Here is a 25,206-nt window from a genome sequence, read left to right as displayed (position 1 = left end):
CTTTAGAGGACCTTGAGGATTAAGAATTGAGAGTAGAAGTGGAGCTCGGGTCTAGCAGTCGAGTGGTTTTAGATGCATGTTGAAAACATGTTGAATATTTGAGTTTTCAAACTTATTGCATTTTATACTCGTTTGAATGATTTTCGGACATCTTTTATTGTGTAATTTGATCAAGACTTTGAGATATCACCATTACGATTTTTTGGAGCAATAAAAATAAGAAAAATCATGGTTTTACGAAGCCACGGCGCGCCCGCGCCGGTGGGGAGGCGCACCCTAAAAAAATTATATTTCGTTTGGCGACGTGTTTTCGCGTCGCCAAAGGTAAGGCATGCGTCGCCATATGTCATATTGATTATTTTTATGTATTTGCACTCGGGTCTCCACGTATACCTTACAACCAAACTCAATAGTCCGTCCACATCATCAACACACGGTTTCATAAAATACGTAATCATAAACATAAATAAACTCATAATTTTAACTTTAAAACATAAATCTTACGGATATAGAGGTAGAAGCGTTTGAGCCTTCAGCGAGATTGCATGCATGTACTATCCTTTAGAACCAACCTCTCTGATACCAACTGTGACGTCTCTTATTTATGGCTCATACTTATGAAAATATGAAATGCGAAAAATTCGGAATACTTATTTTTTTTGAAAATGCATCATCCTCGTAGGTACTTAATACTATGCGTAAAATCAAGTTCAATCAAACGATTCAAAACCTCATGACTTAAACTTGTATAAAATATCTTTGACCAACATGATGCTAACACATATGGAATTCCAGAACTTCCTCATACATGCAAAAGTTGAAACTATGAAATATTCAATCTCATAATAACGTATTTAAAACATGATTTAATCTTAAATGGCATGCTAAAACATGAGTTGAAATAAACATTCATAACATTAAATAAATGCGTAAACTTTCATGGACATGTATGACAAAAGGTTCTCGGACATCCGTGCCATGAAAATCCTTCTCGCTTCCTCGACTACTCGACCCCGTGATCATCTATAAAATCATTAACTTCTTCATTTTCATCTGCATCATCCAAGTATAATGAGCCTAAAGACTCAGCAAACATACATATGTATTAAAGTATACATAATAAAATCTTAAAACATGCTTTGGAAGTGTCTAACAACACAATCATACATAACAAATAAAATCAATTGCTTCATTTTGGATTGATGAAATATGTGTAAATGTGACAACCATTAGAGTCTTTGTCTTGGGGTTCGGATCTTCCGAACTACTCGGGGTCTTTGGGTCCTCTTGGGCATTTTCGGCTGTCCTAAATCCGATTTTCTACTTATTTCCCTCAAATAAGGGTTTTTTAATCTTGATTTATTTGGATAACATTCATTACATTCGTTATGAAGAAACAATTTTCTAGGTATCCTTTGACTATAAATTAATATGTCATACTTGGTTAATACAAATTTTCAAATTCAACACTAGACTAAATTTGGTATTACTCGATTGGGAGTCAGATACTAAATTCTTATAAATGTCTGGGACCTGCATTACATCTTTGAACGTTATTTACTTGCCAGAAGCCACCTTGAGAACCCTCTTTTCCATAAATAATTTCCTTTTACTTACTGTAATGTACGACGAAAACAATCATTTTCAGAGGAAAATTCGACCTTACAATTGTGATATTGCCCAACTATATAAGGTCAAGGGTCTAGATTTGATATTTTTATATGTGGGATCCACAAAAAATGTAGATTCCACATGAAAAAAAATTTATGTGTACAAATTTGGACCCTTTCCCTGCAGTTGGAGCAATACCACAACTGCAGGGTCGAAGCTCCCCTTTTCAAGATAGATGTTGTGAGTAACTCCGATATCTATCCATCATTCTATTGAATTATCCAATAAGTGGGCATCAAATAGAACGTATAAATCAAGCTCCTTAGGTTTTAAGATGATTTACGGTTTTTTTAAAAAAAAAAAATTAATTTGTGTTTTTTTATTTTTAAAATGACAAGTGGACGTGGAATCCTTGCCATTTTAAATAGTATATGCAATAAAATTAGTAAAAAAATATCAAATTTATTTTTCACAGAAAATATCTTGTAATTCTCTTTTGTCCCTTTCCCCAAATCCCAGCCACGTACGGACCAAACAAACTAGGACCAATGGTCCATTAAAAAATGTCTATATATATATGCTTCAAAAAAGAAGAAAAAACAAATAAACTCTTGAGTGACTTCAAATGGCACAATCCATTCTCTTACTCTGCTTCTGCTGCTTTTTTCTTCTCATTTGTGTTGCCCAATGCCAGCGGGAGTATGAAGCCACAAAATTGTTTGTGTTTGGTGACTCGTATGCTGACACAGGTAACGTCAGAAAATCTCTGGCAAACTCATGGAAGAATCCGTACGGTTCAACTTTTCCGGGAAAGCCCGCCGGCCGATTCTCCAACGGCAGAGTTCTCACTGATTACTTTGGTAATTATATTTATTCAATTAATAATTAAATAAATATGAAAATTCTTTTCTTGCACTTTCCACTTGTCTTATTTCTTTATTTATTTGTTTATCTTTTGCTGCTTTTTCTTTTCTTTGTGCTTTGCTTTTTAATAAAGCGTCGCTATGTCTTTCATAAAGATAAAGTTATAACAAACTATGATTTCCGCCGCTTATCCAACTGGCAATATGATATTATTGCATTTGAATTTCGGCCAAAATATATGGTTAAATATATCTTTAAAAAATCGATTTTTTTGTACTAAAATCAAATTTTGAACAATTATAATAAAATCAAATGTTTAAATAGATCAATTCATAAAAGCCGTTTTAAAGTTTTCCTACTTTCTAGTCAGGATGAAAGTTTGAAAAATCACTTAACATATATGAGAAACTTTAATTAATCAAATAAAGTATTTATCCATAATCCATATAAATGTAAAATGCATATAAATCTGTGTTACTGCTTTTTCTTGCTTTAAATATTTTATATAATAGGATTACTATCTTAATTAGTGGTTCCTTCATTCCTTAGTTAACATGGAAGTTTATTTATCGCTTGGGATCAGTGTTCTGCACACGACACACAACACATGCACTCTGTCTGTGTATAATATGGCCTTTCCTTTATCTTGACAAAGTAAATCGCATAAAATTTATATAATATAATATAAGAGGCCATGTAGACAAAGTTAATCACATAATATATATATTGGTGTAAAAGTGCGTGTGGTGTCAAATTGTAAAGTTAAAGTGAGACTCTAATAATTAATTATCTGTGAAGCATTACTTAAATGATTAAAAATGTACTAAAAATTTTAGATCTTCAAGCTATGTTTTATTATCTTCCTCAAAAATGTTTCATTTCTCATAAATACAAATAGACATAACCACGTTAATATAAAATATTAATTCCCATTAAAAAGACTTTCCCTATACAGTAATAATTATTTCATCATCGCTTCTGAAAATAATTTTTATTATTGTAATTTTTGGGAAAATTAGGATTTTACTTCTGTAAATTGGCTTGTTTTTAATTTAATCCTATAATTTGTCAAAATATTTATATTTAATTCAATAACATGATTTTTTTCCATAATTTCTTTGTGGAAGCCACTAAATCAATCGAATATTTGTTTATCTCTTATATGACTTATATGATGCAAAAAAAGAAGTAAAAATTAATTTGGTACATGAATTATTGGTTAGTTAAATGTCAAATTGATACACAAACTTTTATTAATGGTCTAGTTGGTAGATGTCCACCGGATTTTGACCAAATTTTAATTAATAAAAGGATATAATAGTCTAACTTGATATTTTTATTAAAATAATATTTTCAATAAATTTCTACATAACTAAAGTATATATATTTTTCTATCAAAACCACTATTTATTTAATATTCTCTCAAACTATATATTAATTATATAATATGTATTAATAAATAAATGAAAATTTTAGTTATATAAAAATTAATAATAATTTTCTATATATATTGTCAATTTATTTGTTTACAATTATTTAGATACAATATGTGTTAATACTTAATTTAATCTTTCTAGTATTTTCTTGAGTGGAAAGCTATAATCTATTTAATCAGTCTAAATATTATAATATTATGTAAAAATAAAATTTTTAACCAAATCAGTTTTTACTTCTAAAATAAAATATAAAAATTTATATAATTAAAAAATAAAAAACGTCTATTTTTTGTAATACAGAGCAAATTAGACATTTTACTTAAATTTCACCTGAAATTGGTGGAATCGGGTAGATATGTACCAATCAAACCATTAACAAAAATTAATGTACCAATTTGTCATTAATTAACCGATAGTTGATATGCCAAACTAGAAAAAATTGCTTTTTTGGTCCTGTATGTTTGTCACTTTGCGATTTCAGTCATTTATATTTTTAGATTTCAATTTTAGTCCGCTATATTTATTTTTTGGCAATTTTAGTCCTTTTTTCGACGTGGCGCTGACGTGACACCAATTCAGTGATGATGTGAAGATGACGTGTACAGTGCCACGTAAACATTTTCGAATAAAAAGGACCAAAATTGCCAAAAATCAGAACATGCAGGACTAAAACTGAAATATGAAAAATAGAGGACTAAAATCGCAAAGTGACAAACATACAGGACCAAATTTTCAATTTTCCCTTCCAAACTAATTTTAACTCGCAAATAAAGCTCATGTTACACATTTTAAATTCAGTTAAGAAAAAATATAAGAAAAAAATAAATCAAAACGACACTCAATATTTTCAAATATGACGAAAAAGATTTTTCATTCTTTTAGGTAGATGTTAGTATAGGTATTATACGTTTTATTATCACCATATGAGGCACGTTGAATAAAATTAATGCCAAATAAGTATTCGTTAGATTTAATTATTTTGAATTAAATAAAAGATTTTAACTAACAATAAAATCCAAATTATTAGATGAAACCAAAATTTGACAAATTACATAATTAAAATCCAAAATAGACCAATTTATAGGACCAAAATATTAATTTTTTTATTCTCTTTTATTTCAAACCAGATTACTGTGTTATATTCTAACACGCATAATACTCCTATACAACTAATATTTAAAGCACGTATTACATGTGTTTAACTATATTTTTCTTATATATATATATATATTAAATATTCATGTAGAATAAATATATATTTAATTACCTTTTTGTTTTTATTCAATTTTATAGTATATTCTTGTATTTTTAATTTGAATAATATATATAATACTATAGAATCTATTTTACTTTTGTTTTGTATTTTTAATATTTATTTTTTGGTTTTCCAAGGATGATGTACTTTTGTAATTTCACAAGGATAATTTTTAGTATAGATTAGGAAGAATAACTTTTTTTAATAAACCTATGAATTTATTTATATCGAACGTGGTTCAATATTGTTAAGCTTGTAAGGAAAATAACTTTTTTTAGCCCACTAACTTGTGTTATTTTGGATTTTATTCTATGAATTAATCGGTCAGATTTGGATTACCAATTTATAATTCCTGACTATATATTTTGATTTTTGATCCACAGCTTGTCAACACTTTCTTGTGTCATGTACATATTTAATTTCGGGCTCCATATATATGAACTTTTTGAATGAATGCAGCTTAAAACAATAAATCGTAAATGTTGGAAATTACAAAATCTCCTAACAAACAAACAAATTAATTATAATTATGCATGATGCAACTGCAGCCAAGTTCTTGAGGCTGAAAACTCCAGTGGCCTACAGATGGATGAAGTTTGTGGGGAAAAACAAGTTGAGAAATGGGATGAACTTTGCATACGGAGGAAGCGGAGTGTTCGATACTTACGGCGATTCACTACCAAACATGACAACTCAGATCAACTTTCTGCACAAACTCATCAATGCCTCAGTTTTCACCAACTTGGATTTGATGCAATATTCCTCAGTAGCTCTCATCTCTCTTGCTGGCAACGATTATGCTGCCTATTTAGCCAAAGGTGGATCAATCCAGGTAATTATATAATTAATTAACATCCATCTTCTAATCACCAAACTCAATATCTTGTCCAGGAGCTACATATATAATTAAACTGGTTTTCAAAACTTTATAAACTAGTTGTATAACTATTAAAATTAAATCTTCTTCTACGTACTCCCTCACTAAACAGTAAACACTGATGATGGAGTTAATTTAACTTCAGCAAGAGTTCTTCCTATTCCAATAATTAAATTGGGATTCATTAAGATTTCACCATTGCATTAAGAAGATGAAGAATAAATAACATGAGGGGCGTTTTTGGAATCGAATAACTAGTTTAGAGGGGATGAATTCTGTTCTAATCTATCCAATCTTCTTCTATCTTCTGACATTATCTAACCGAGACGCCTAGCTACTAATAACTTTTCATTATTGACCACAAACAAAAAATAGGAACTCAACCAAGACAATTCAACAATATTCTTTTACAAGACACGAGTATGCATTCAATCAATGAATTAGTATTTTTAGAAAGAGGATAAAAATTATAGATCGAGCAATAAATGCCACAATACATATGACGGCAATACTAGGGATGACAATGGGTCAAGTCTAAACCCGGCCCCGCATCGAATCCGACCCGGCAAGGCGGGTCTAGACCCGGCCAAGAGGGTCCATATGCGGGTCCGGGGCGGGTCCCGGGTTTGGCCGGACCTGCACCGCCAAAAATATATATTAATATATAAATATAAATAATATATGTATTTATATATATATATATATATATATATTAATATATAATTATATTTTTATATTAAATAATCAATATTTTATTCATAATTTGAGTTTATAATATTTTTGAGTTGAAATAATTTTGATATATCATGATATTTTTAATATAAAAATATATTATTATCAAATTTCTTTAGTTTTTAATTAAATAAAAAATAATACATTTTAACTTGTAAAATATTTTTTTTCATAAATATTGTTAATATAAATTTGAAAAATAAATTTAATGATTTTTTTAATTAATTTTTTAACTTATTTAAATTTTTTATTTAATAAAATTTAAATTATATAAAATTTGGCGGATCTAACGGGTCGAACTTGGATTGAAACCGCCGAGTTCACGAGACGGGATGGGTCGGGTCCAAGGGGAGGCGGGGCGGGTCTCGGGTTTAACCAAACCCGCCCCAAACCCGACCCGTTGTCATTCCTAGGCAATACTATGATTTCTCAACCTGTTCAATCTTTTTCCCTCATGTGTTGTCGCATCATTATCGGATAGTGTGTGCTACGGATGAGACTTGTGACTTTCTTTCAAGTCAAATGATCTCATACAATGTGAAAACTGATCTAATTTGTTTTAGTCGTCACACCGATTGCGATCTTTTGGATAGTATATATGGAAAATGAAGAAAATTACTAGCTAGTTTAGCCATTAGAATTTGCCATATGCACCACATACGTACAATGTCCGGCTAATTGAACCAGTGCGTCACTCAAATCTAGTTGGTAGACGTGGCACCAGCTAGGAATGGTATAGAGAAGCCGGTTGCGCTGACAAAAGTGGGGTTAAGTGAAACCAATAGCGGAGTGAATAAAAATCTACTCGGACAAATTTCATAATCTTTTAATTTTTAATCGAGTTAACCAGAGTACTAATATTAAATAAATCCAAAATTTTAAAAAAAATTAATACATAAATTTTTTAAAAAAAATTTGGGCCACCCGGGATAAACTAACATGTGGCTTCTGCTACTGGTCGAAACAAAGAGACATACAAGAGTGGACGCAGTTGTGTTCCAAGATGTGGCAAGATGATACTATATATATGATATATCTGGGTCTGCCATTGAGTTTGAGATTGGGCACATAAATTCTTTAGGAATTGAAGAGGGTCGTTGAATTTAATTATGAGCTTGCTTCTCTTGAAGTCGATCCCGAGGTTGATGGTTTTTTGAAAAATGGGCTTTAACCCAATTTATATTCCAAAAAATGATACAGTGTTGAATAGCTTTGTGTATGTGTCCCACATTCGGATATATATTGGGATTTGCAATATAAATATAGCCCTCGGTGATTTGGTGTGATTGCTTGAGTTGCTAGAGCTAGCCATGGCTTAGTTTGAACTTTAATCCTAATCGATCCTAATTGGTTTAACTTGCACTTTGAACTATGGTTGAGCCAAATGAATTAAGTCCTTAAATTGGATTATAAGTCGAATTTATAGTAATTGTCACGTAAGCGCCACTTGGACGTGAAGTTGGTGACGTGCCAGGTACACACCATGTGTACACGTGGGCCATTAGTGCCACGTTGGTGGCAGACACATGAGCTGTGAAGGTGCCGTGGTAGCCATGGATGTCACGTGTGTGCCATGCAAGAAACACGTGGAAAATCATTTATAAAAGTTCATAACCTTTCAATGTGTACGATGAACCATGAAGTAAATAATATGTCCCTTAATTCATAATTGTCCTACTATCCAATAGTTGGAATATTCCCCAAGGGAATACCTAACTTTCCAACAAATATGAGACTCCTTGTTTCATTATTTGCATGCACTCCATTCACTCATTTATCTATTAATAATAATAATTTGTCTTCTAGCTAGTTAATTCTACACTCTAGCTAGTTTCTAAGAAATTACCCTTAGATTTTGACTCCCAGCAGACCTCTCCATTATTCGGATTCTTCACTTTGTAAGTTGAGGTATCAAATTTTCAATATGTATCCTTATAGCTACTTAGCTAATTAGGCAGTCCTTAACTTGAATCTTGACGTTGTCCATTAATTATAACTTTATGCTTATAACTTCTCATCGAAACTCTTTTGGGAAAATGGCTAAAATGATTATCTAAGTTTGTCTATTTATTGTGTTTTAGTCTTCTAAATATTTGAATTCGGATTTTCGTCCAATAATTTAGGTTGTGCTTTGGTTTTTGATTGTTTTCTATATGGATTGCTGACATGACATTATGTCAGTATTTATTTTCGACACCACATCAACTTTTTGGCAAAAAAGTACTAAGGACATCTACAATGCAAAACCTCTCACCAGTCATCACCACTCTTTTGTGTTCCCCACTCCGTCATATCAAAAAAAAAATCTCATTCAACTTTCAACTATAATAAAAACCTCAAACAACAACCACACATTTATTTCAAATATCTCATCTATTATTTAATGAAACACACTATTTTTTAACTTACACTATCAATTTATACATTTAATATATTTTTGTATGCTTAATTTATCATAGATATATTTTTAATATTCATTAATTATAATTAATAAAAAATAACTATTATTTGAAATTTATATATATATATTTTAAAATTTGATGTGTATTTATAGGAAAAAAATTACAAAAACTATACATACAATTTAAAAAAACAAATATCAAAAGAAAATAACGTTATAAATGAAAATGAAAAAAAAAACAAAAAAAAAAGGAACAAAAACAAACGGTCATTAAATAATTAAAAAAAAAAAGACAAAGGGCGCTCTTATCCTTTGTCTGACGTGTGTGCCAAGTGGCACAACGTAACTTGCTATAGACCAAGACATAATTTGAATATTTACGGTTCCAAAACACAAAATACAAACCATTATATTCTCCTTAATTACTCTTTTCAAGCTAATCACACTCAAGGATCGGGTTACTCCATATATACTTATAATTTGTTACCTTATAGCATGCGTTAATCAACGACGTAAGGTAGGTTATTGCATACAAGAAATTATCCAGCCCCCAACTTTAAAACCCATGGAATTTAGTTTTTAAAGTTGTCAATATAATAGCTTCATCTTTGTATATATATACTCAGATATTTTTAAAAAGTTTATATTAAATATTTATTTGGTACCTGTAGGGTACAGTGCCCATGGGGTGCATCGACACTTCCGTATTTGTAGATCAGATATACATGCAAGGCATAAATGATAATAAATGATCTAGATTCTAGCCGATTCAAACTCGAGTTAAATCGCCCGGTGTAGAGATTTTTGAGTTTGAGCTCAGCCAAAATATATAGTCATGCTTGAGCTCCTCACGAAATGCAAGTTCACAATGGAGTTTCTTCTGAATTGCCTAGCTAGCTCAGTCAGTACCTAAACTAATTTCCATGGAAACTGCACTGTTTTTTTTTTAATGAAAAATACATGCAATTTAATAAATTATATTAAAAAAAGTTTGATACCTGAATCTTTTCTATCACTCTTAGGACTTGCCCTCGTTCATATCTCTCGTGATCAATCAACTAGTGGTGAACATAAAACGAATTCGGAGACTCGGGGTGTCCAAAATAGCAGTCACCTCTTTGGAACCATTGGGGTGCCTTCCTCAGATCACTCGAATGTCCTCTTACCAACAATGTAATATGTCTCAAAATTTAGCTGTGAGTTATCACAACCTGTTGCTGCAACAAGCTGTGGAAAAATTGAACAATGAAACCGAAGAATCTCCGGTTTTCATCCTCGATCTCTATAGCTCTTTCACAAGTGTGCTTGAGCAGAAAGGAGATGTGCAAGGTGTGTTGTTTCTGACCAGCAGTTCATTAATTTCATTCCTCATTTCTATGTTAAAATAAAAACTTAAATATATGCCTCGAATAGTAACGACGAAAAATTCAACAGGGAATTTGAAATTTGAGACGCCATTGAAGCCCTGTTGCACAGGCATAAACAATGGCCATTCGTGTGGTAATGTGGACAAGAAAGGCATGAAAATGTACACAGTTTGCAATGATCCAAACTCTGCTTTCTTTTGGGATTCGTCGCATCCAACACAGGCCGGATGGCTAGCAGTGTACAATACTTTGAAACCTAGTCTTGGACAATTTTTTAAATTTTCCTAATGTATTTTTTTTTTTACTTTTTTCAAGTATCAGATGGGTACCCTTTTCTACTTTATTTCAGTGTTTCTTGTTGAGCTCAAAATTGTATTTTTTTTTCTTTCTTTTGTACAATCCCAATAAGTTGTTGCAACTTAAGTAAGAAAAAAGAAAGACAGAAAGTGTCGTACGTGCTTGTATGGGTGGTAGCTTGGCATTCTGAAAGAGTTTTCGTTCTGACAAGGATAAAATATTGTAAAATAAGTGTTGTTTCCGATGTTGTCAACATTTGACCACATACAACGAAAATTTAAAACGTGAATTAAAGCAAAAATAAACAAATATTAATACATAGTTATGCACAACTAGTAGTTGTGTGGTGCCTTAGGGTCAAATAATCACTAGAAAAGTAATCGATCGGTTTACAAAAAATAATACTAGTATTTTTTTTTGAAAAACTAATTTTCTCAATAAGGTGAACAAATTGATAACATCCTAAAAATAAATAAGCAGAGTACTAAAACCAATAGAATGTCAATCCTGTGTGCCGAAATAAAAAACACAAGAAAACGTCTTTAACCAATATTTTTGCAATTGTTGTCTTCAGATGTTCTCAACACGTCATGACAACACAAAAATACAACAATGACCGACTTTAAAAATTTATTCAAAAAATCTTCAATCTTCAATCTTCTTCAACGTTTAGAGCTCTTGATTTTCTGTAGATTGACAACTCTCTTCGCAGCCATCCTATATATATATAGTCTTCTAGCATTAGAGAAGATTCCTTGTTTAGAATCCTACAATATGGAAACAAGTAGTTTAGCATAAAACAAACAATCTTCTTATTAAGATCACCATTAGTCTAAGAAAGACAAAACTTAATTAAACACATTATCTTATAAGAATAATGTACGAAATTTGTATCTTGCAAGACAACTTATTGAATCATTTCAATATCTCTCTTTTTGCTTTTTTGGACAAAACATACATAGATAAGGGCAAATAACTCCCCCTGAGTTCAACAATGAATTTTTTTCCCTGAATTTGATATTTTCTTCACCGAGTGTTATTAATCGTGTTGGCAAGACGTGATCACAACTTTTATTAGATCAAAAAATTCAGCACCTTATTAGATCAGCACATTTTAAAGATCACTTAAAACCATTAGTAAATAAAGGGTCAGAGAAAAAATGGACCAAAACAGATATATTAGGAATTAAAAAGTTTAATAAAAATAAAAAGGATAAAAAACTAAAATAAGCTAAATTAATTGATCAGTATCGGAAGTTTATTTATCTTCAGTCCCCTTAGTTTCAAAGGATACAACATCAGAGGTTGTTTCACTTGGATTATCTCCCCTTTTTTGTCTAGAATGGACATCCAATCCTAGATGTATTATGTACTCCGCAAATAAGGCTTCATAGTACTCAATATATTCTTTTTCATTGTAGTAGTTCGAATCCTAATTGAGCTAATATATTGCTTAAACATGATTAAAGGATAATAATTTGAGCTAATGGAGTTGAAAATCGGATTCAGAACGATAAAAAATAGTTTCTAAGACTTTGAATATTTGGGACAGTTTGGAAGTTCCGAAGGAGGATCGGAGGTTCCGAATGTGTTCAGAAGCTAGCATTGCTGATCGGAAGGTCCGAGTCATTCAAAATTTCTGAAGAGGAGTTTGGAAGTACTGAACTGGTTCGGAAGACAAGTTTGGTCTAGTAGCCCAGTTCCATTTTACAAGATTAAGTGGTTAATCATGTTTAGATTTAAGTAACATGATTAATAGATTTAAATATGATCAATCGAACCAAGAAATTGGATCCAGAATGTCCAAAAATGTTTAAAAAGCAAATTTGGATTCGAGTAGTTCGGATGGTCCGAACTACATAAGCTTGAGGGATCGGATGGTCCGATGGGTTCGAAAGCTCTGGGTGTGTTTGGAACGTCCGAACCAGGATCGAAACACTCGAACTCAGTTAGACCATGCAGCTGATGAGGTGTCAACATTGATCAGACACGTAGGAGTTCGGAACATCCGAAAGTGAGTTCGAAGCATCCGAACTGTGCATGCGGCGACGTGGCTAGCATGCGAGATCGGAACATCTGAAGTAGGAGTTCGGATCGTCCGATCTCCGCCTATAAATAGGCCCTACGAGATTCATATTTTCACACCAAAATCACAATTCCCTCTTATATTCTAAGTATTTGGGGAGTTTCCAGCCTTTCTAGGCCTGTTCCAGGAGTTAGCAAGGTACTCCGGAGTCGCAGCTGATTGATGCCCAAGTTTTGGGGAAATCGACATCAGCGGGCTGACAACGGACGAGGGTATTCTTAAGTTCCCTATAAATAGTTAGGGAGTATGAAATAAATTAGTTAAGGCTTTTAGAACAAGATTTTGATGCATGAGTATTTTGCATTGTAGTGAGAATATAGGCTTGGACATAAAGCTGGTTTAGCTTGTCTAGTATCTAAGATAAAAAAAGTACTGTTTGAGATACCCTTACTGAGTATGAATTTATTATGTGTTGCATTATTTATATGGCATGATTGTTTCTGCATATATTATGTCATGTTATTATGCTTCATGCATGATCATCTTGAACTTGTATCCTTGTGATATCCAGTAGTAGGGTGTTTACCCTATCTTTTCAGTAGATGATTTGACACATAGACTCGTGTCAGACACCGATATTGGTTGGACACATAAACTTGTGTTAGGTCACCATAAGTTGGGTATGTAGGTCACTGATAACTGTGTTTTGTGTGCATATTTTTTGTGTCATTTTATTGTTGTTTTTCATGCATTCATGTTTTGTTACTTATGTTTTTATGAGTTTTAGTCATCTATCATGCATTATGTCTACATAACATTCCCCGTGGTTTATTTGCAGAAAAGTTGAAAAAGGAAAAAATTGAGACAGAGGAAGTATCACTATAGCGCATGTTCATGCGCTCGAGCGAGCACTGCATATGAAGAAAAATTCCCGAAGAAGTCTCGCTCGAGCGCATGTTCATACACCCGAGCGAGAAAAGAGGAAAAAAATTATATTCGGACAGAACATGTCTCGCTCGAACGCATGTTCATGCGCCCAAGCGAGAAAGGCGTACATACTTTTATTTTTGGAAAGTTCTTGTTCGAGAAGGAATCTATCTTGTGGAGATTTGGGACGTATAAATAAGTCTTCTACAATCAGAATAAGGGTGGGGTTCTGGACGCAATCTATCACAAGGGAGGCGGCTATAGCACATTCTGAGTGAAGATTTTCTTCATTATTCTTCTTCTTTTCTTATTTTTTGATTTTTGATTCATGTTTTGGGTTGAACAACTTGAGTTTTAGACTATGTTTGATTTAGAATAGTCGTTTTCTTTCGATCAAGGCCACGTGATTGAGCCAAAAAAATTATGTTAAAAACTTGAATGTTTGTTTGGGATTTTCAGATTTTATTTTAATATTATTGATTTTTGGACTTAAATTTGTCTTGTAAATGTTATGACCAATTATTTGCTTGCATGTTAATTGTTTCCGAGTCGACATGTTAGGAATTGATTTTGATCACTCCAATAATCAACACAAGGTTAAATTGACTAGAAATAATATTCGATTTCATTGTGCGGCTTTAGGTGAAAACTGAACTTTCACAATTCCTTAATTCGTTTGAATTTGATTAGAATTAATCATAAATAATAATCCATAAATATTTGAATAGGTTTAACTGTTCTAAAAATATACTGTTAAATAATTTAGGAGAATTCGCCGTAAGTTAAGATTAATCTGGATCCTGAATTTACTACTTGTTGCATGATTTGTTCGATACCTGCGTGTGTCCTTGATCTAATTTCTCATCATTGAATCAAACCTAAAATTATTGCTGCGTTTATATTTGAATTCATTTTATTTATAAATTAATTGTTAGTTAATATTCAAAAATCACTTTTATTTCTTAGTCTAGATTAAGTTAAGATAATTATATTTTGGTAATTACAAAATATCAGTCTCTGAGGGTTCGATACCTGGACTTAAAATTCACATACTATTACTTGATCTAGTATGCTTGCTAGTAGATACCGAAATAAGCGGTCAAGTTTTTGGCGCTGTTGACGGGGACTGATTGTAATATCAAATTTTTTACTTGAGACTAGACGTTTATTTTATTTAATTAGTTTTTGAATTCTGAAATTTTTCTTTGATCTGTGTTTTTCAGTTACTTTTTGTTGTGCATGCATAGCACTCGATCGTCCAAGGATCTCATAACCACTTGATTTGGAGATCGAACACATGATCAGCAAGATTTGTAGAGCTAGGCGAGTTTTTATTCTTGAGCTTGAGTCGGAATCTAAATCAGAGGAAGAAATGGCGGACAACAGAACTGTTCTTGATCTCATTCGTCCACCGATGAAAGGCTATGAATCTAGCATAGTTCGCCATGCTGTTGAGGCGAACAACTTTGAGTTAAAAGCCTTCTATCATACAGATGATTCAGCTGCAAGCACGATTCGGGGGCACATCTGTGGAAGACCCTTACGCTCAACTGGAGTGTTTCCTGTCTATCTGCGATACTTTCAAGTTCAATGGGGGTGACATCTGATGCAGTGTGACTGCGGTTATTCCCATTCTCTCTACAATGAGATGCACTTGAATGGTTGGATGATCTACCTGCGGGCTCTATTAATACTTGGACAGGCCTTGTTCAAACTTTCTTGAACAAGTATTTTCCTCCTACGAAGATGGCGAAGTTATTTTCCAACATTATTTCTTTCAAGTAAAAAAAGGGAGAGTCCTTACATGAAGCATGGATCAGATTCAAGAAGATGTTGAGGATGTGTCCTCAACATAATCTCACTTAGAGCCAACAAACTCAAACGTTCTACAATGGAGCTGACCAGTCGGTTCAATCCATGCTAGATGTTGCAGCCAATGGAAGCCTATTTAGGAAGACGCCAGCAAATGCTTGAGAGATTATTGGTAACATGGCTGAGAGTAATGTGGGATGGCCGGATCTAAAAAATTAGAAGAAAGTTGGAGTTCTAGATGTCAATGCACTTACAATGCTGAATGCTAAAATTGATGCTCTCACACATAAAATGGCTCTTAAGCAGACATCTCTGACAAATCAAGTATAAGTGCAGCATCCCAAAGAACAAAATGTGTTTGAAATTGATGCAGCAAACTTTATGGGAAATCAAGGGAGACATTCATACAATCCTTAAAGAAAAACCTACAATCCTGGCTGGAAAAATCACCCGAATTTCTCATGGAAATCTGCAGATCCCACCGCAAACACATCCAAGCCAGTGGAGAAGAAGCCGATTTCAAAGATATCATGATGAAGTATTTAGCTGGCACTGAAACTTGGTTGTAGAATCAAGAATCAATGTTGCAAAAGTTGGAGACTCAGATGGCTCAAATAGTAACCCAACTGTCGACAAGGGAATCCGGTTCACTACCAAGCAACACTGAGAAAAATCCTCGGAATGTGAACTGCGATTATGGTGGTGACAAGGTCACAAAAGGAGGAGTCGGAGAATAGAGACGAAGAGAAGACTATGGAGAGGCCTAAAACTTCAGAATCCATGAAGGATACGCGTGGTGCTGAAAATTCTAAGATGAAAGGTAAGGAAGGTAAGACTTCAAAATTTGAAGTTAATGCTGATGTATATGTTTATAGCCTCCCCTTTCCTCAGTGAGCTAAGCAATTATTATTTGATCATCAATTTAAAAAGTTTCTTGAAATTTTCAAGAAACTATATATTAACTAAAAACGGTGACCATATAAAGCCTCAAACGGTGTCATTCCAATCCTATGATGATAGCTATTGTTGTATACAAACTCTATCTTTGGCAAGTGATCCTACCAGGATAACCCAAAATACATCACTGAAGTCCTCAATACATCCTCTAATGTATGAACAGTACAACTGACCTTTACTCTTTGGGTGATATGCAGTACTCAAACTCCAAATAGTGCCCAAGGCTCACTAAAAGCTACCCCAAAACCTTGAGGTGAACCTTGGATATCTATCACTGACTATGATCCTCCATGAAATCACAAGATATCTTGGATGTATCAGCTCTCCATGAGATCAAAAGTGAAATCACGGTAATACGGAAGAAAGTATGCAGATTTAGACAACATGTCCACAACCACCCAAATGGAATCACACTGCCTAGAGGACATCGAAAATTTGGTGACAAAATCCATCGTCACATTCTCCCACTTCCATTCTGGAATCTCCAATCTCTACATTAGACCACCCGATCGATGATGCATTGATCTACTTACAAACAAGATAACAAAAAACAAACTAATAAATGATATGTGTGAGACCTCGGTTCTAAACAACTAATCTCGGTAATAGACAACAATTAGGCAATTGAGAACCAAGATTAAAAGCAATGAAATTTTTTTTTTTAAAATGAACAGTGCTCCGCTCGATTGGTAAGATCTTACCGATCGAGCGAGCCTAGAACCAAAAAGGTTCTGCCCGAGAATTCCAGCTCTCGCTCGATCTGCAATATTTTGCGGATCGAGCGAGACACAAAATATCAAAACAGAGAACAGCATCAAAAGCTCTCGCTCGATCCGCAACTTTCTGCCGATCGATCGAGGACAGATACAGGGCAAAAATAGCAGAAATTTATGCTAGAACTCAAGTCCAAACCATCAACTAATAATCATGCATTACAATCACGAAATCTCCAACTAATACATGAAGTTCTAGAGTTGATCAAATGCCCAAAAGGCTAGAACATGCAACGGTCTTGGCTATTACAATACGAATACAAACATAAGAAGTTCGAATTCTAACATGCTACAATCTAAACTAGATGAACATGCTGACACGACTTCTATACCGAGTCTCACTTCTACAACTTTCCCTCGGAGCTAACCATGCCTCTTCTGACTTGATCCTGCCCCACCTGTTGCCAAGTACACATACAAAACAAAACAACAGCCGGATAACCGGTGAGAATGATAATCCCAGTAAAAGCAACATATCAAATAATAAATAGACAACATGCTATCAAGACAACATATTCAAGTCAAGGTTAATGATATGCATTTCTTTAAAAACCAGGATATCGATTCTGATAAACAAGGGATTGCTGCAGCGCTTTTGGGATCCCGAGGATGAGATCACGTAACGACTCACCGACTCTCCCAATCAATGTGGTGCCACGTATCCCAGTCCTCTAGACTTTGAGCAACTATAATGAGTATGCTAGCACCAGGCGAAACGACTACGACCCAGGCCACTCAATCATAGTTCCCAAATGTCTAAAAAAAAAGGGCGGTTCTGCCCGCTGAAAGCAAGATTGGCTCAAGATGAATGCATAACAGAAACATAAACATAAGCCACATAACAAAAGTCCAAGAAATCAACAAGGCACAAGTTCTTCATGCTAGAACAAGTGTACAAACAAGTATGTGATTTAAAAAGGGAAACTCAAGAACTAAGCTGTCTCGAGTATGCTATCTCGCTACGATGACTGCTTTTACCTTTCAATGCAGTAGTTCCAACTCTGGATAAGCTACAACAAAAGGTTTAATCAACAACTAAACAATCCAACAACAAAGGCAACGGTTCAAGGTAATCTCTTTACCGTTCTTCGTCCAATTCTTGACGACCAAATGCTGCTAACACAGGGCTTAACAACTCCAAACGAATCTGTTCAGATACAATCAAAGATCAATTACCATGATCGACTTACAAGCCAAGTTCAACAACTTCAAAAACGGTTTAAATCTCCAAAACTCAAACCGACTGCATAACGGCTATAACTGAAAAAACCGACAATGCAGACAACAGTTCAATAGCGATATAACCTCATAACAATTCTAAGACAACCAAAACAAGGCAATCCCAACAAATCTCAAATCATAATTTTCGAAAATGGCTTCCAAAAATCACAACAAATCCGAACGTCGCTCTAATTCAAAACCGACAGATAAAAAACGATCAGAACTCTGCCAAGAACAACATACTAGAATCTAAATCGATTCTAACAACCTCCGAAAAACAAAACATATCCGATCGGAGAAATACTTACGGTATAACGGAGCTCTCACTGCAGTGATCGCTAATCTGCCTTCAGAAATAATTTCCAACGGCCGGATCGAGCTCGGACTGAAATCAGAAAGCTTGGAAGCTCAATGAATCGGCTTCAATGGAGGGAGGCGATGCAATGGATGTGATGGAGAAGAGAATGGGTCCAAAAGCCTTATAAATATCTATAAAAACCGATAATTGCATTTTAGTCCCTAAAAAATCCAATTTTTGCAAAAAGGACCCTGATCAAAATCAAGTCGGCTCGTGAACTCTGTAATCTCTGATTAACTCAAATAAACTCATTTAAGATAAAACAGGGCGTTACAATTCTCCCCCACTAAGAAGAGATTTCGTCCTCGAAATCAACGAGAACCACAACTCATAAGATAGAATAAAGAACTAAAGACAGTAAGAAGAACTCACGTCATCCGAATAACTCTGGAAAACGCTGTCTCATGTCAGACTCTGTCTTCCAAGTCGCTTCCTCGACTCCGTGACGGCTCCACTGCACTTTCACCAACGGAATCAACTTGGTTCTGAGTTGCTTCTCCTTCCGATCAAGGATCTAAATCGGTCGCTCAAAGTAGCTCAGAGTCTTATCTAACTCGGCTTCGTCAGGCTGAAGGATATGAGAAGGATCTGGATGATACTTTCGCAGCATAGAGACGTGAAAAACGTCATGAATACCAGATAAAGATGGAGGAAGTGCAAATCTGTAGGCAAGATCGCCTATCTTCTCAAGAATCTCGTACGGACCGATGAATCTCGGAGATAACTTCCCTCTCTTACCGAATCTGACAGTGCCTCTGAAAGGTGAAATCTTCAGAAAGACTCGGTCTCCCTGATCAAAAATCAGAGGTCTACGCCTGACATTCGCATACTTTGCCTGTCTATCTTGAGCTGACTTCATTCTGGTCTGAATGATCTTAACCTGCTCTGCCATATCTCTAAGCATCTCCGGTCCCAAATCTAGTGACTCGGACAAATCATCCCAAAACAACGGAGATCGGCACTTTCTACCATACAAAGCCTCAAAAGGCGCCATACCGATACTCGCTTGGAAGCTGTTGTTGTAAGAAAACTCGACAAAAGGCAAAGAATCCTGCCAACTAGTGCCAAAGTCTAGCACTACCGCTCGCAGCATATCCTCCAATGTCTGGATAGTTCGCTCTGACTGTCCATCGGTCTGAGGATGATAAGTTGTACTCAGATGCAATCAAGTACCAAGTGACCCTGAAGACTGTGCCAAAAGTGAGAAGTGAATCTAGGATCTCTGTCTGAAATGATTGACTTCGGCACACCATGCAATCTCACAACATTGCTAACATACAACTCAGCCATCTGATCATGACGATACGTCATCCTGTACGGAATAAAACACGCAGACTTTGTCAATCGGTCGATCACTACCCAAATGGCATCGCATCCTCGAACGGATCGTGGTAGCTTCGTGACAAAATCCATGGAAATGTGATCCCACTTCCATTCAGGTACAGATAGACTGTGCAACAGACCTCCTGGTCGCTTCCGTTCTGCTTTAACTTGCTGACAGTTCAAACACCGAGATACAAACCTCGCAACATCGCTCTTCATTCTCTTCCACCAGAACTGGTTCTTCAGGTCGTTGTACATCTTACGACCTCCAGGATGATTACTAAACCGACTGCAATGAGCCTCTCGAAGAATATGCTGTCTCAACTCCAAAATATCAGGCACAACAATACGGTTATTCACAAACAACACGTCATCTCTAACCTGGAATTCAGACTGATGCCCAGATCTGACTTTCTCTACTGAAACCTGAATGCTCGGCTCAGACTTCTGTGCTTCTCTGATTGTAACAAACAACTCCGGTTCCGCTTGAATAGCAAACACTCTGATAGTCTACCTATCTGTTTCAAACTCTAAACCAGAAGTGCAACAATCATCGATCAACTGAGAAACACCAATAGTAGAAAGAGATAAAGAACATAGCTTTCGGCTCAAGGCATCTGCAACTGCATTCGACTTTCCCGGATAATGCTTGATTTTACAGTCGAAATCCTTCAAAAGATCTAACCATCTTCTCTGTCTCATATTCAGCTTTGCCTGTGAAAACAAGTACTTAAGGCTCTTATGGTCAGAAAAGATCTCGAAAGACTCACCATACAGATAGTGACGCCAGAATCTGACAGTGCCTCTGAACGGAGAAATTTTAAGGAAAACGCGGTCTCCCTGCTCAAAACTCAGAGGTCTACATCTGATGTTCGCATACTTTGCCTGTCTATCTTGAGCTGGCCTCATTCTAGTCTGAATGATCTTAACCTGCTCTGCCATATCTCGAAGCATTTCCGGCCCCAAATCTGGTGACTCGGACAAATCATCCCAAAACAGCAGAGATCGGCACTTCTTGCCGTACAAAGCCTCAAAAGGCGCCATACCGATACTCGTTTGGAAGCTGTTGTTGTAAGAAAACTCGACAAGAGGCAAAGAATCCTGCCAACTAGTGCCAAAGTCTAGCACCACCGCTCGCAGCATATCCTCTAACGTCTGAATAGTCCGCTCTGACTGTCCATCTGTCTGAGGGTGATAAGCTGTACTCAGATGCAATCGAGTACCAAGTGCCTCCTGAAGTCTATGCCAGAAGTGCGAAGTGAATCTAGGATCTCTGTCTGAAATGATCGACTTCGGCACACCATGCAATCTCACAACATTGCTAACATACAACTCAGCCATCTGATCATGACGATACGTCATCCTGTACGGAATAAAACAAGCAGACTTCGTCAATCGGTCGATCACTACCCAAATAGCATCGCATCCTCGAACGGATCGTGGTAGCTTCGTGACGAAATCCATGGAAATGTGATCCCACTTTCATTCAGGAACAGATAGACTGTGCAACAGACCTCCGGGTCGCTTCCGTTCTGCTTTCACCTGTTGACAATTCAAACACCGAGACACAAATCTCGCTACGTCGCTCTTCATTCTCTTCCACCAGATCTGGTTCTTCAGATCATTATACATCTTAGGACCTCCAGGATGAATACTAAACCGACTCCAATGAGCCTCTCGGAGAATACGCTGTCTCAACTCCGCAACATCAGGCACAACAATACGGTTATTCACATACAGGACGTCATCACTAATCTGGAATTCTGACTGATGCCCAGATCTGACTTTATCTACTGAAACCTGAATGCTCGGCTCAGACTTCTGTGCTTCTCTGATTGCAACAAACAACTCCGGTTCGGCTTAAATAGCAAACACTCTGATAGTCTCCCTATCTGTTTCAAACTCTAAACCAGAAGTGCAACAATCATCGATCAACTGAGAAATACCAATAGTAGAAAGAGATAAAGAACAAAGCTTTCGGCTCAAGGCATCTGCAACTGCATTCGACTTCCCGGGATAATACTTGATTTCGCAGTCAAAATCTTTCAACAGATCTAACCATCTTCTCTGTCTCATATTCAGCTCTGCCTTTGAAAACAAATACTTAAGGCTCTTATGGTCAGAAAAGATCTCGAAAGACTCACCATAAAGATAGTGACGCCAGATCTTCAGTGCAAAGACGATCGCAGCTAGTTCAAGATCGTGAACCGGATAACGGGTCTCGTGCGGTTTTAGCTGTCTCGATGCATACGCTATCACATGCTTGTGCTGCAAAAGAACACAACCCAAGCCTCGGTTAGAAGCATCACAATAGACTGTGAAACCTCCAGTACCCTTCGGAATAGAAAGAATTGGAGCACTGGTCAGTCTCCTCTTCAGATCAACAAAGCTAGCCTCACAATCTGAAGTCCAAACAAAAGGCGCATTCTTCTGAGTTAGCTGGGTAATTGGCTTGGCAATAGACGAGAAACCCTCGATGAAACGACGGTAATAACCAGCTAAACCCATGAAGCTTCGGATCTCAGGTACTGATGTAGGTCTAGGCCAATTCATAACTGCTTCAATCTTGCTGGGATCGACAGAAATCCCATCTTCCGAATATATTATGACCGAGAAAGACAACTCGATCTAACCAAAATTCACACTTAGACAGCTTGGCAAACAACTGCTCAACTCGCAAAATCTGCAGTACGGTCCTCAAGTGCTCTGCATGGTCAGTACGGTTCTTCCAGTAGATAAGAATATCATCGATAAAGATAATGACGAACTCATCTAAATAGCGCTGAAAGATACGGTTCATCAAACCCATAAAAACCGCTGGAGCGTTGGTCAAACCGAACGGCATGACTATAAACTCAAAGTGACCATACCTCGTCCTGAATGCGGTCTTAGGAACGTCTTCCTCTCGCACTCTCAACTGGTGATAACCTGACCTCAGATCAATCTTAGAGTAGACAGAAGAACCCTGCAGCTGATCAAACAAGTAATCTATTTGGGGTAAAGGATACCTGTTCTTAACTGTAGCCTGATTCAATTGATGGTAGTCGATACAGAGCCGCATAGAACCATCCTTCTTCCGAATGAATAGAACAGGAGCACCCCAAAGCGATACACTAGGTCTGATGTATCCCTTGGCAATCAAATCCTCAAGCTGCTCCTTCAACTCTCTCAATTCAACAAGTGCCATACGATAAGGAGCTTTTGAAATAGGTTGAGTACCTGGCACTAAGTCAATGCTGAATTCAATTTCTCGAATAAGCGGCAATCCAGGAACATCTTCCGGGAACACATCCGCAAATTCTCTAACCACCGGTAAATCTACCAAAGCTGGGCTAGATTTCAGTACATCAACTGCATACACCAAAAATCCTTCTGCACCTTTCTGTAGAAAACGAGTCATAGATAACACTGAAATAAAAGTAATTCTAGATCAAGAACCCTTACCAAAGAATTTCCACTCGTCTGCCATTTCAGGTCTGAACCTGACAACTTTCTGGAAACAATCGACTCTCGCCCTGTACTTGGTTAAAGCATCTATCCCGATAATACAATCAAAATCTGACAGTCCCAGTACAATACAGTCGAATTCTAACACATTTCCTTCAAAACACAGTTCACAGTTCCTGACTAATCTGACAGAAACAATTCCTCTACCCTAAGGTGAAGTAACAGCTACTACTGTAGGAAACAATTCAGATAGCAAAGCATGCAATAATACGAATTTCTCAGAGATAAAAGAATGGGAAGCACCTGTATCTATCAAGACATGAGCAGAATAACCGAAAATTGAACAGTTACCTGCTATAAAATCGTCAGGTGCTGCTTGAGCCTGATCCTCTGTCAGAGCAAAGACTCGTGCTTGCTGTCTCGGAGGCTGATTTGCACTGGTACTACCTCCCTGTCTGTTCTGCTGTTGAGGCTATAAAGAGTGCACTGCAGAAGACTGCCTCTCAGGCTAAGCTGCAGGTCTAGACGAACTTCCACTCTGAGCTCTATCTCTGTTACGCTGTGGGAACACTTTAGAGAAGTGTCCCGGTTGCTGACAGGTGTTACAATTGCCGAAGACTCCCACACACTGATTCGGTGAGTGTCTTCCTCCACACTTGCTGCAGTACAAGGATGATGACCCAGAACTCGGTCCTGAACCAAATTGCTTCGAACCACTGGAACTGAACGAACTGTTCCCCTGCCTCTTGAACTGTTTTACCTCTTGCCTTGTACTGATCCTTTCTGTTCCCCCCACTGTTTCCACCTTCATACCTTTGCTGCTGGTTTTGATGATGCGGTGGCTGATTTTGATACTGAGATGGTTGGTTCTGATACTGCCTCTGCTGCTGAGGTGCTACCTTATTACCTCTTTGCCTCCACAAGCCTGCTTCTGCTCCCTTTGCGTGATTCATGGCATCCGCAAAGTTGTCTGGCCTAGTAGTGTTCACAAAAGTGAAGATGTCAGGATTCAAGCCATTTATGAAGTGATCTGCTTTAGCTTCTTCATCTTCGGCAATTAGTGGTGCAAAATGCAACAGACTATCAAACTTGGCAACTTACTCTTCGATGTTCAGATTCCCTTGTCTCAAATTGGCAAATTCTGCTCCCTTGTCCTTACGGTACGAGATAGGGAAAAACCGCTTATAGAATTCAGATTTAAAAAGAGTCCAAGTAACTTCCGTACCTCTGTTCTCTATTGCTTTCTTTGTCATGATCCACCAGCTCTTAGCAACCCCACGTAGCTGATGAATGACTAACCTGATTCGGCGGTCATCGGTGTAGTCAATGGAATCAAACAACTGATCAATATCATCCAACCAACTTTCACAGTCAACTGGATTTTCTGAACCCATCAATAATGGCGGATTGAACGACTGAAACCTATTCAGCAAGGTTTCCATAGGAGTCGCTGAAGCATCCAATTGATCAACTTCAGTGTTAGCTTGCTTAGTCGTAGGAATAACTGGCGGTGTGTTTCTGT

At 36.2% G+C, this 25,206-nt stretch overlaps 1 protein-coding gene across 1 annotated transcript; it reads left to right on the top strand.

Moving 5' to 3' along the window:
• Positions 1 to 2,232: 2,232 nt before the first annotated feature.
• LOC140891894 (GDSL esterase/lipase At5g03610-like) lies at positions 2,233 to 11,010 on the top strand. The gene is made up of 4 exons (XM_073300562.1): positions 2,233 to 2,471; positions 5,715 to 5,998; positions 10,199 to 10,505; positions 10,611 to 11,010. Exons 1-4 carry the CDS (start codon positions 2,237 to 2,239, stop codon positions 10,829 to 10,831), a joined length of 1,047 nt encoding a protein of 348 aa, XP_073156663.1. The 5' UTR covers positions 2,233 to 2,236; the 3' UTR covers positions 10,832 to 11,010.
• Positions 11,011 to 25,206: the final 14,196 nt, after the last annotated feature.

This window comes from Henckelia pumila, chromosome 3, assembly GCF_033568475.1.
Source record: "Henckelia pumila isolate YLH828 chromosome 3, ASM3356847v2, whole genome shotgun sequence".
Classification (NCBI taxonomy): Eukaryota; Viridiplantae; Streptophyta; class Magnoliopsida; order Lamiales; family Gesneriaceae; genus Henckelia; species Henckelia pumila.
Note: the sequence above shows the minus strand (reverse complement) of the source record. Positions and strands in the feature narration are given on the sequence as shown.

Coding starts and splice junctions, on each gene's coding strand:
- LOC140891894 (XM_073300562.1), top strand. CDS start 2,237: ATGGCACAATCCATTCTCTTACTCTGCTTCTGCTGCTTTTTTCTTCTC. Junction 5,999..10,198: donor CCAAAGGTGGATCAATCCAG/GTAATTATATAA, acceptor TATCACTCTTAG/GACTTGCCCTCGTTCATATC. Junction 10,506..10,610: donor GCAGAAAGGAGATGTGCAAG/GTGTGTTGTTTC, acceptor AAAATTCAACAG/GGAATTTGAAATTTGAGACG.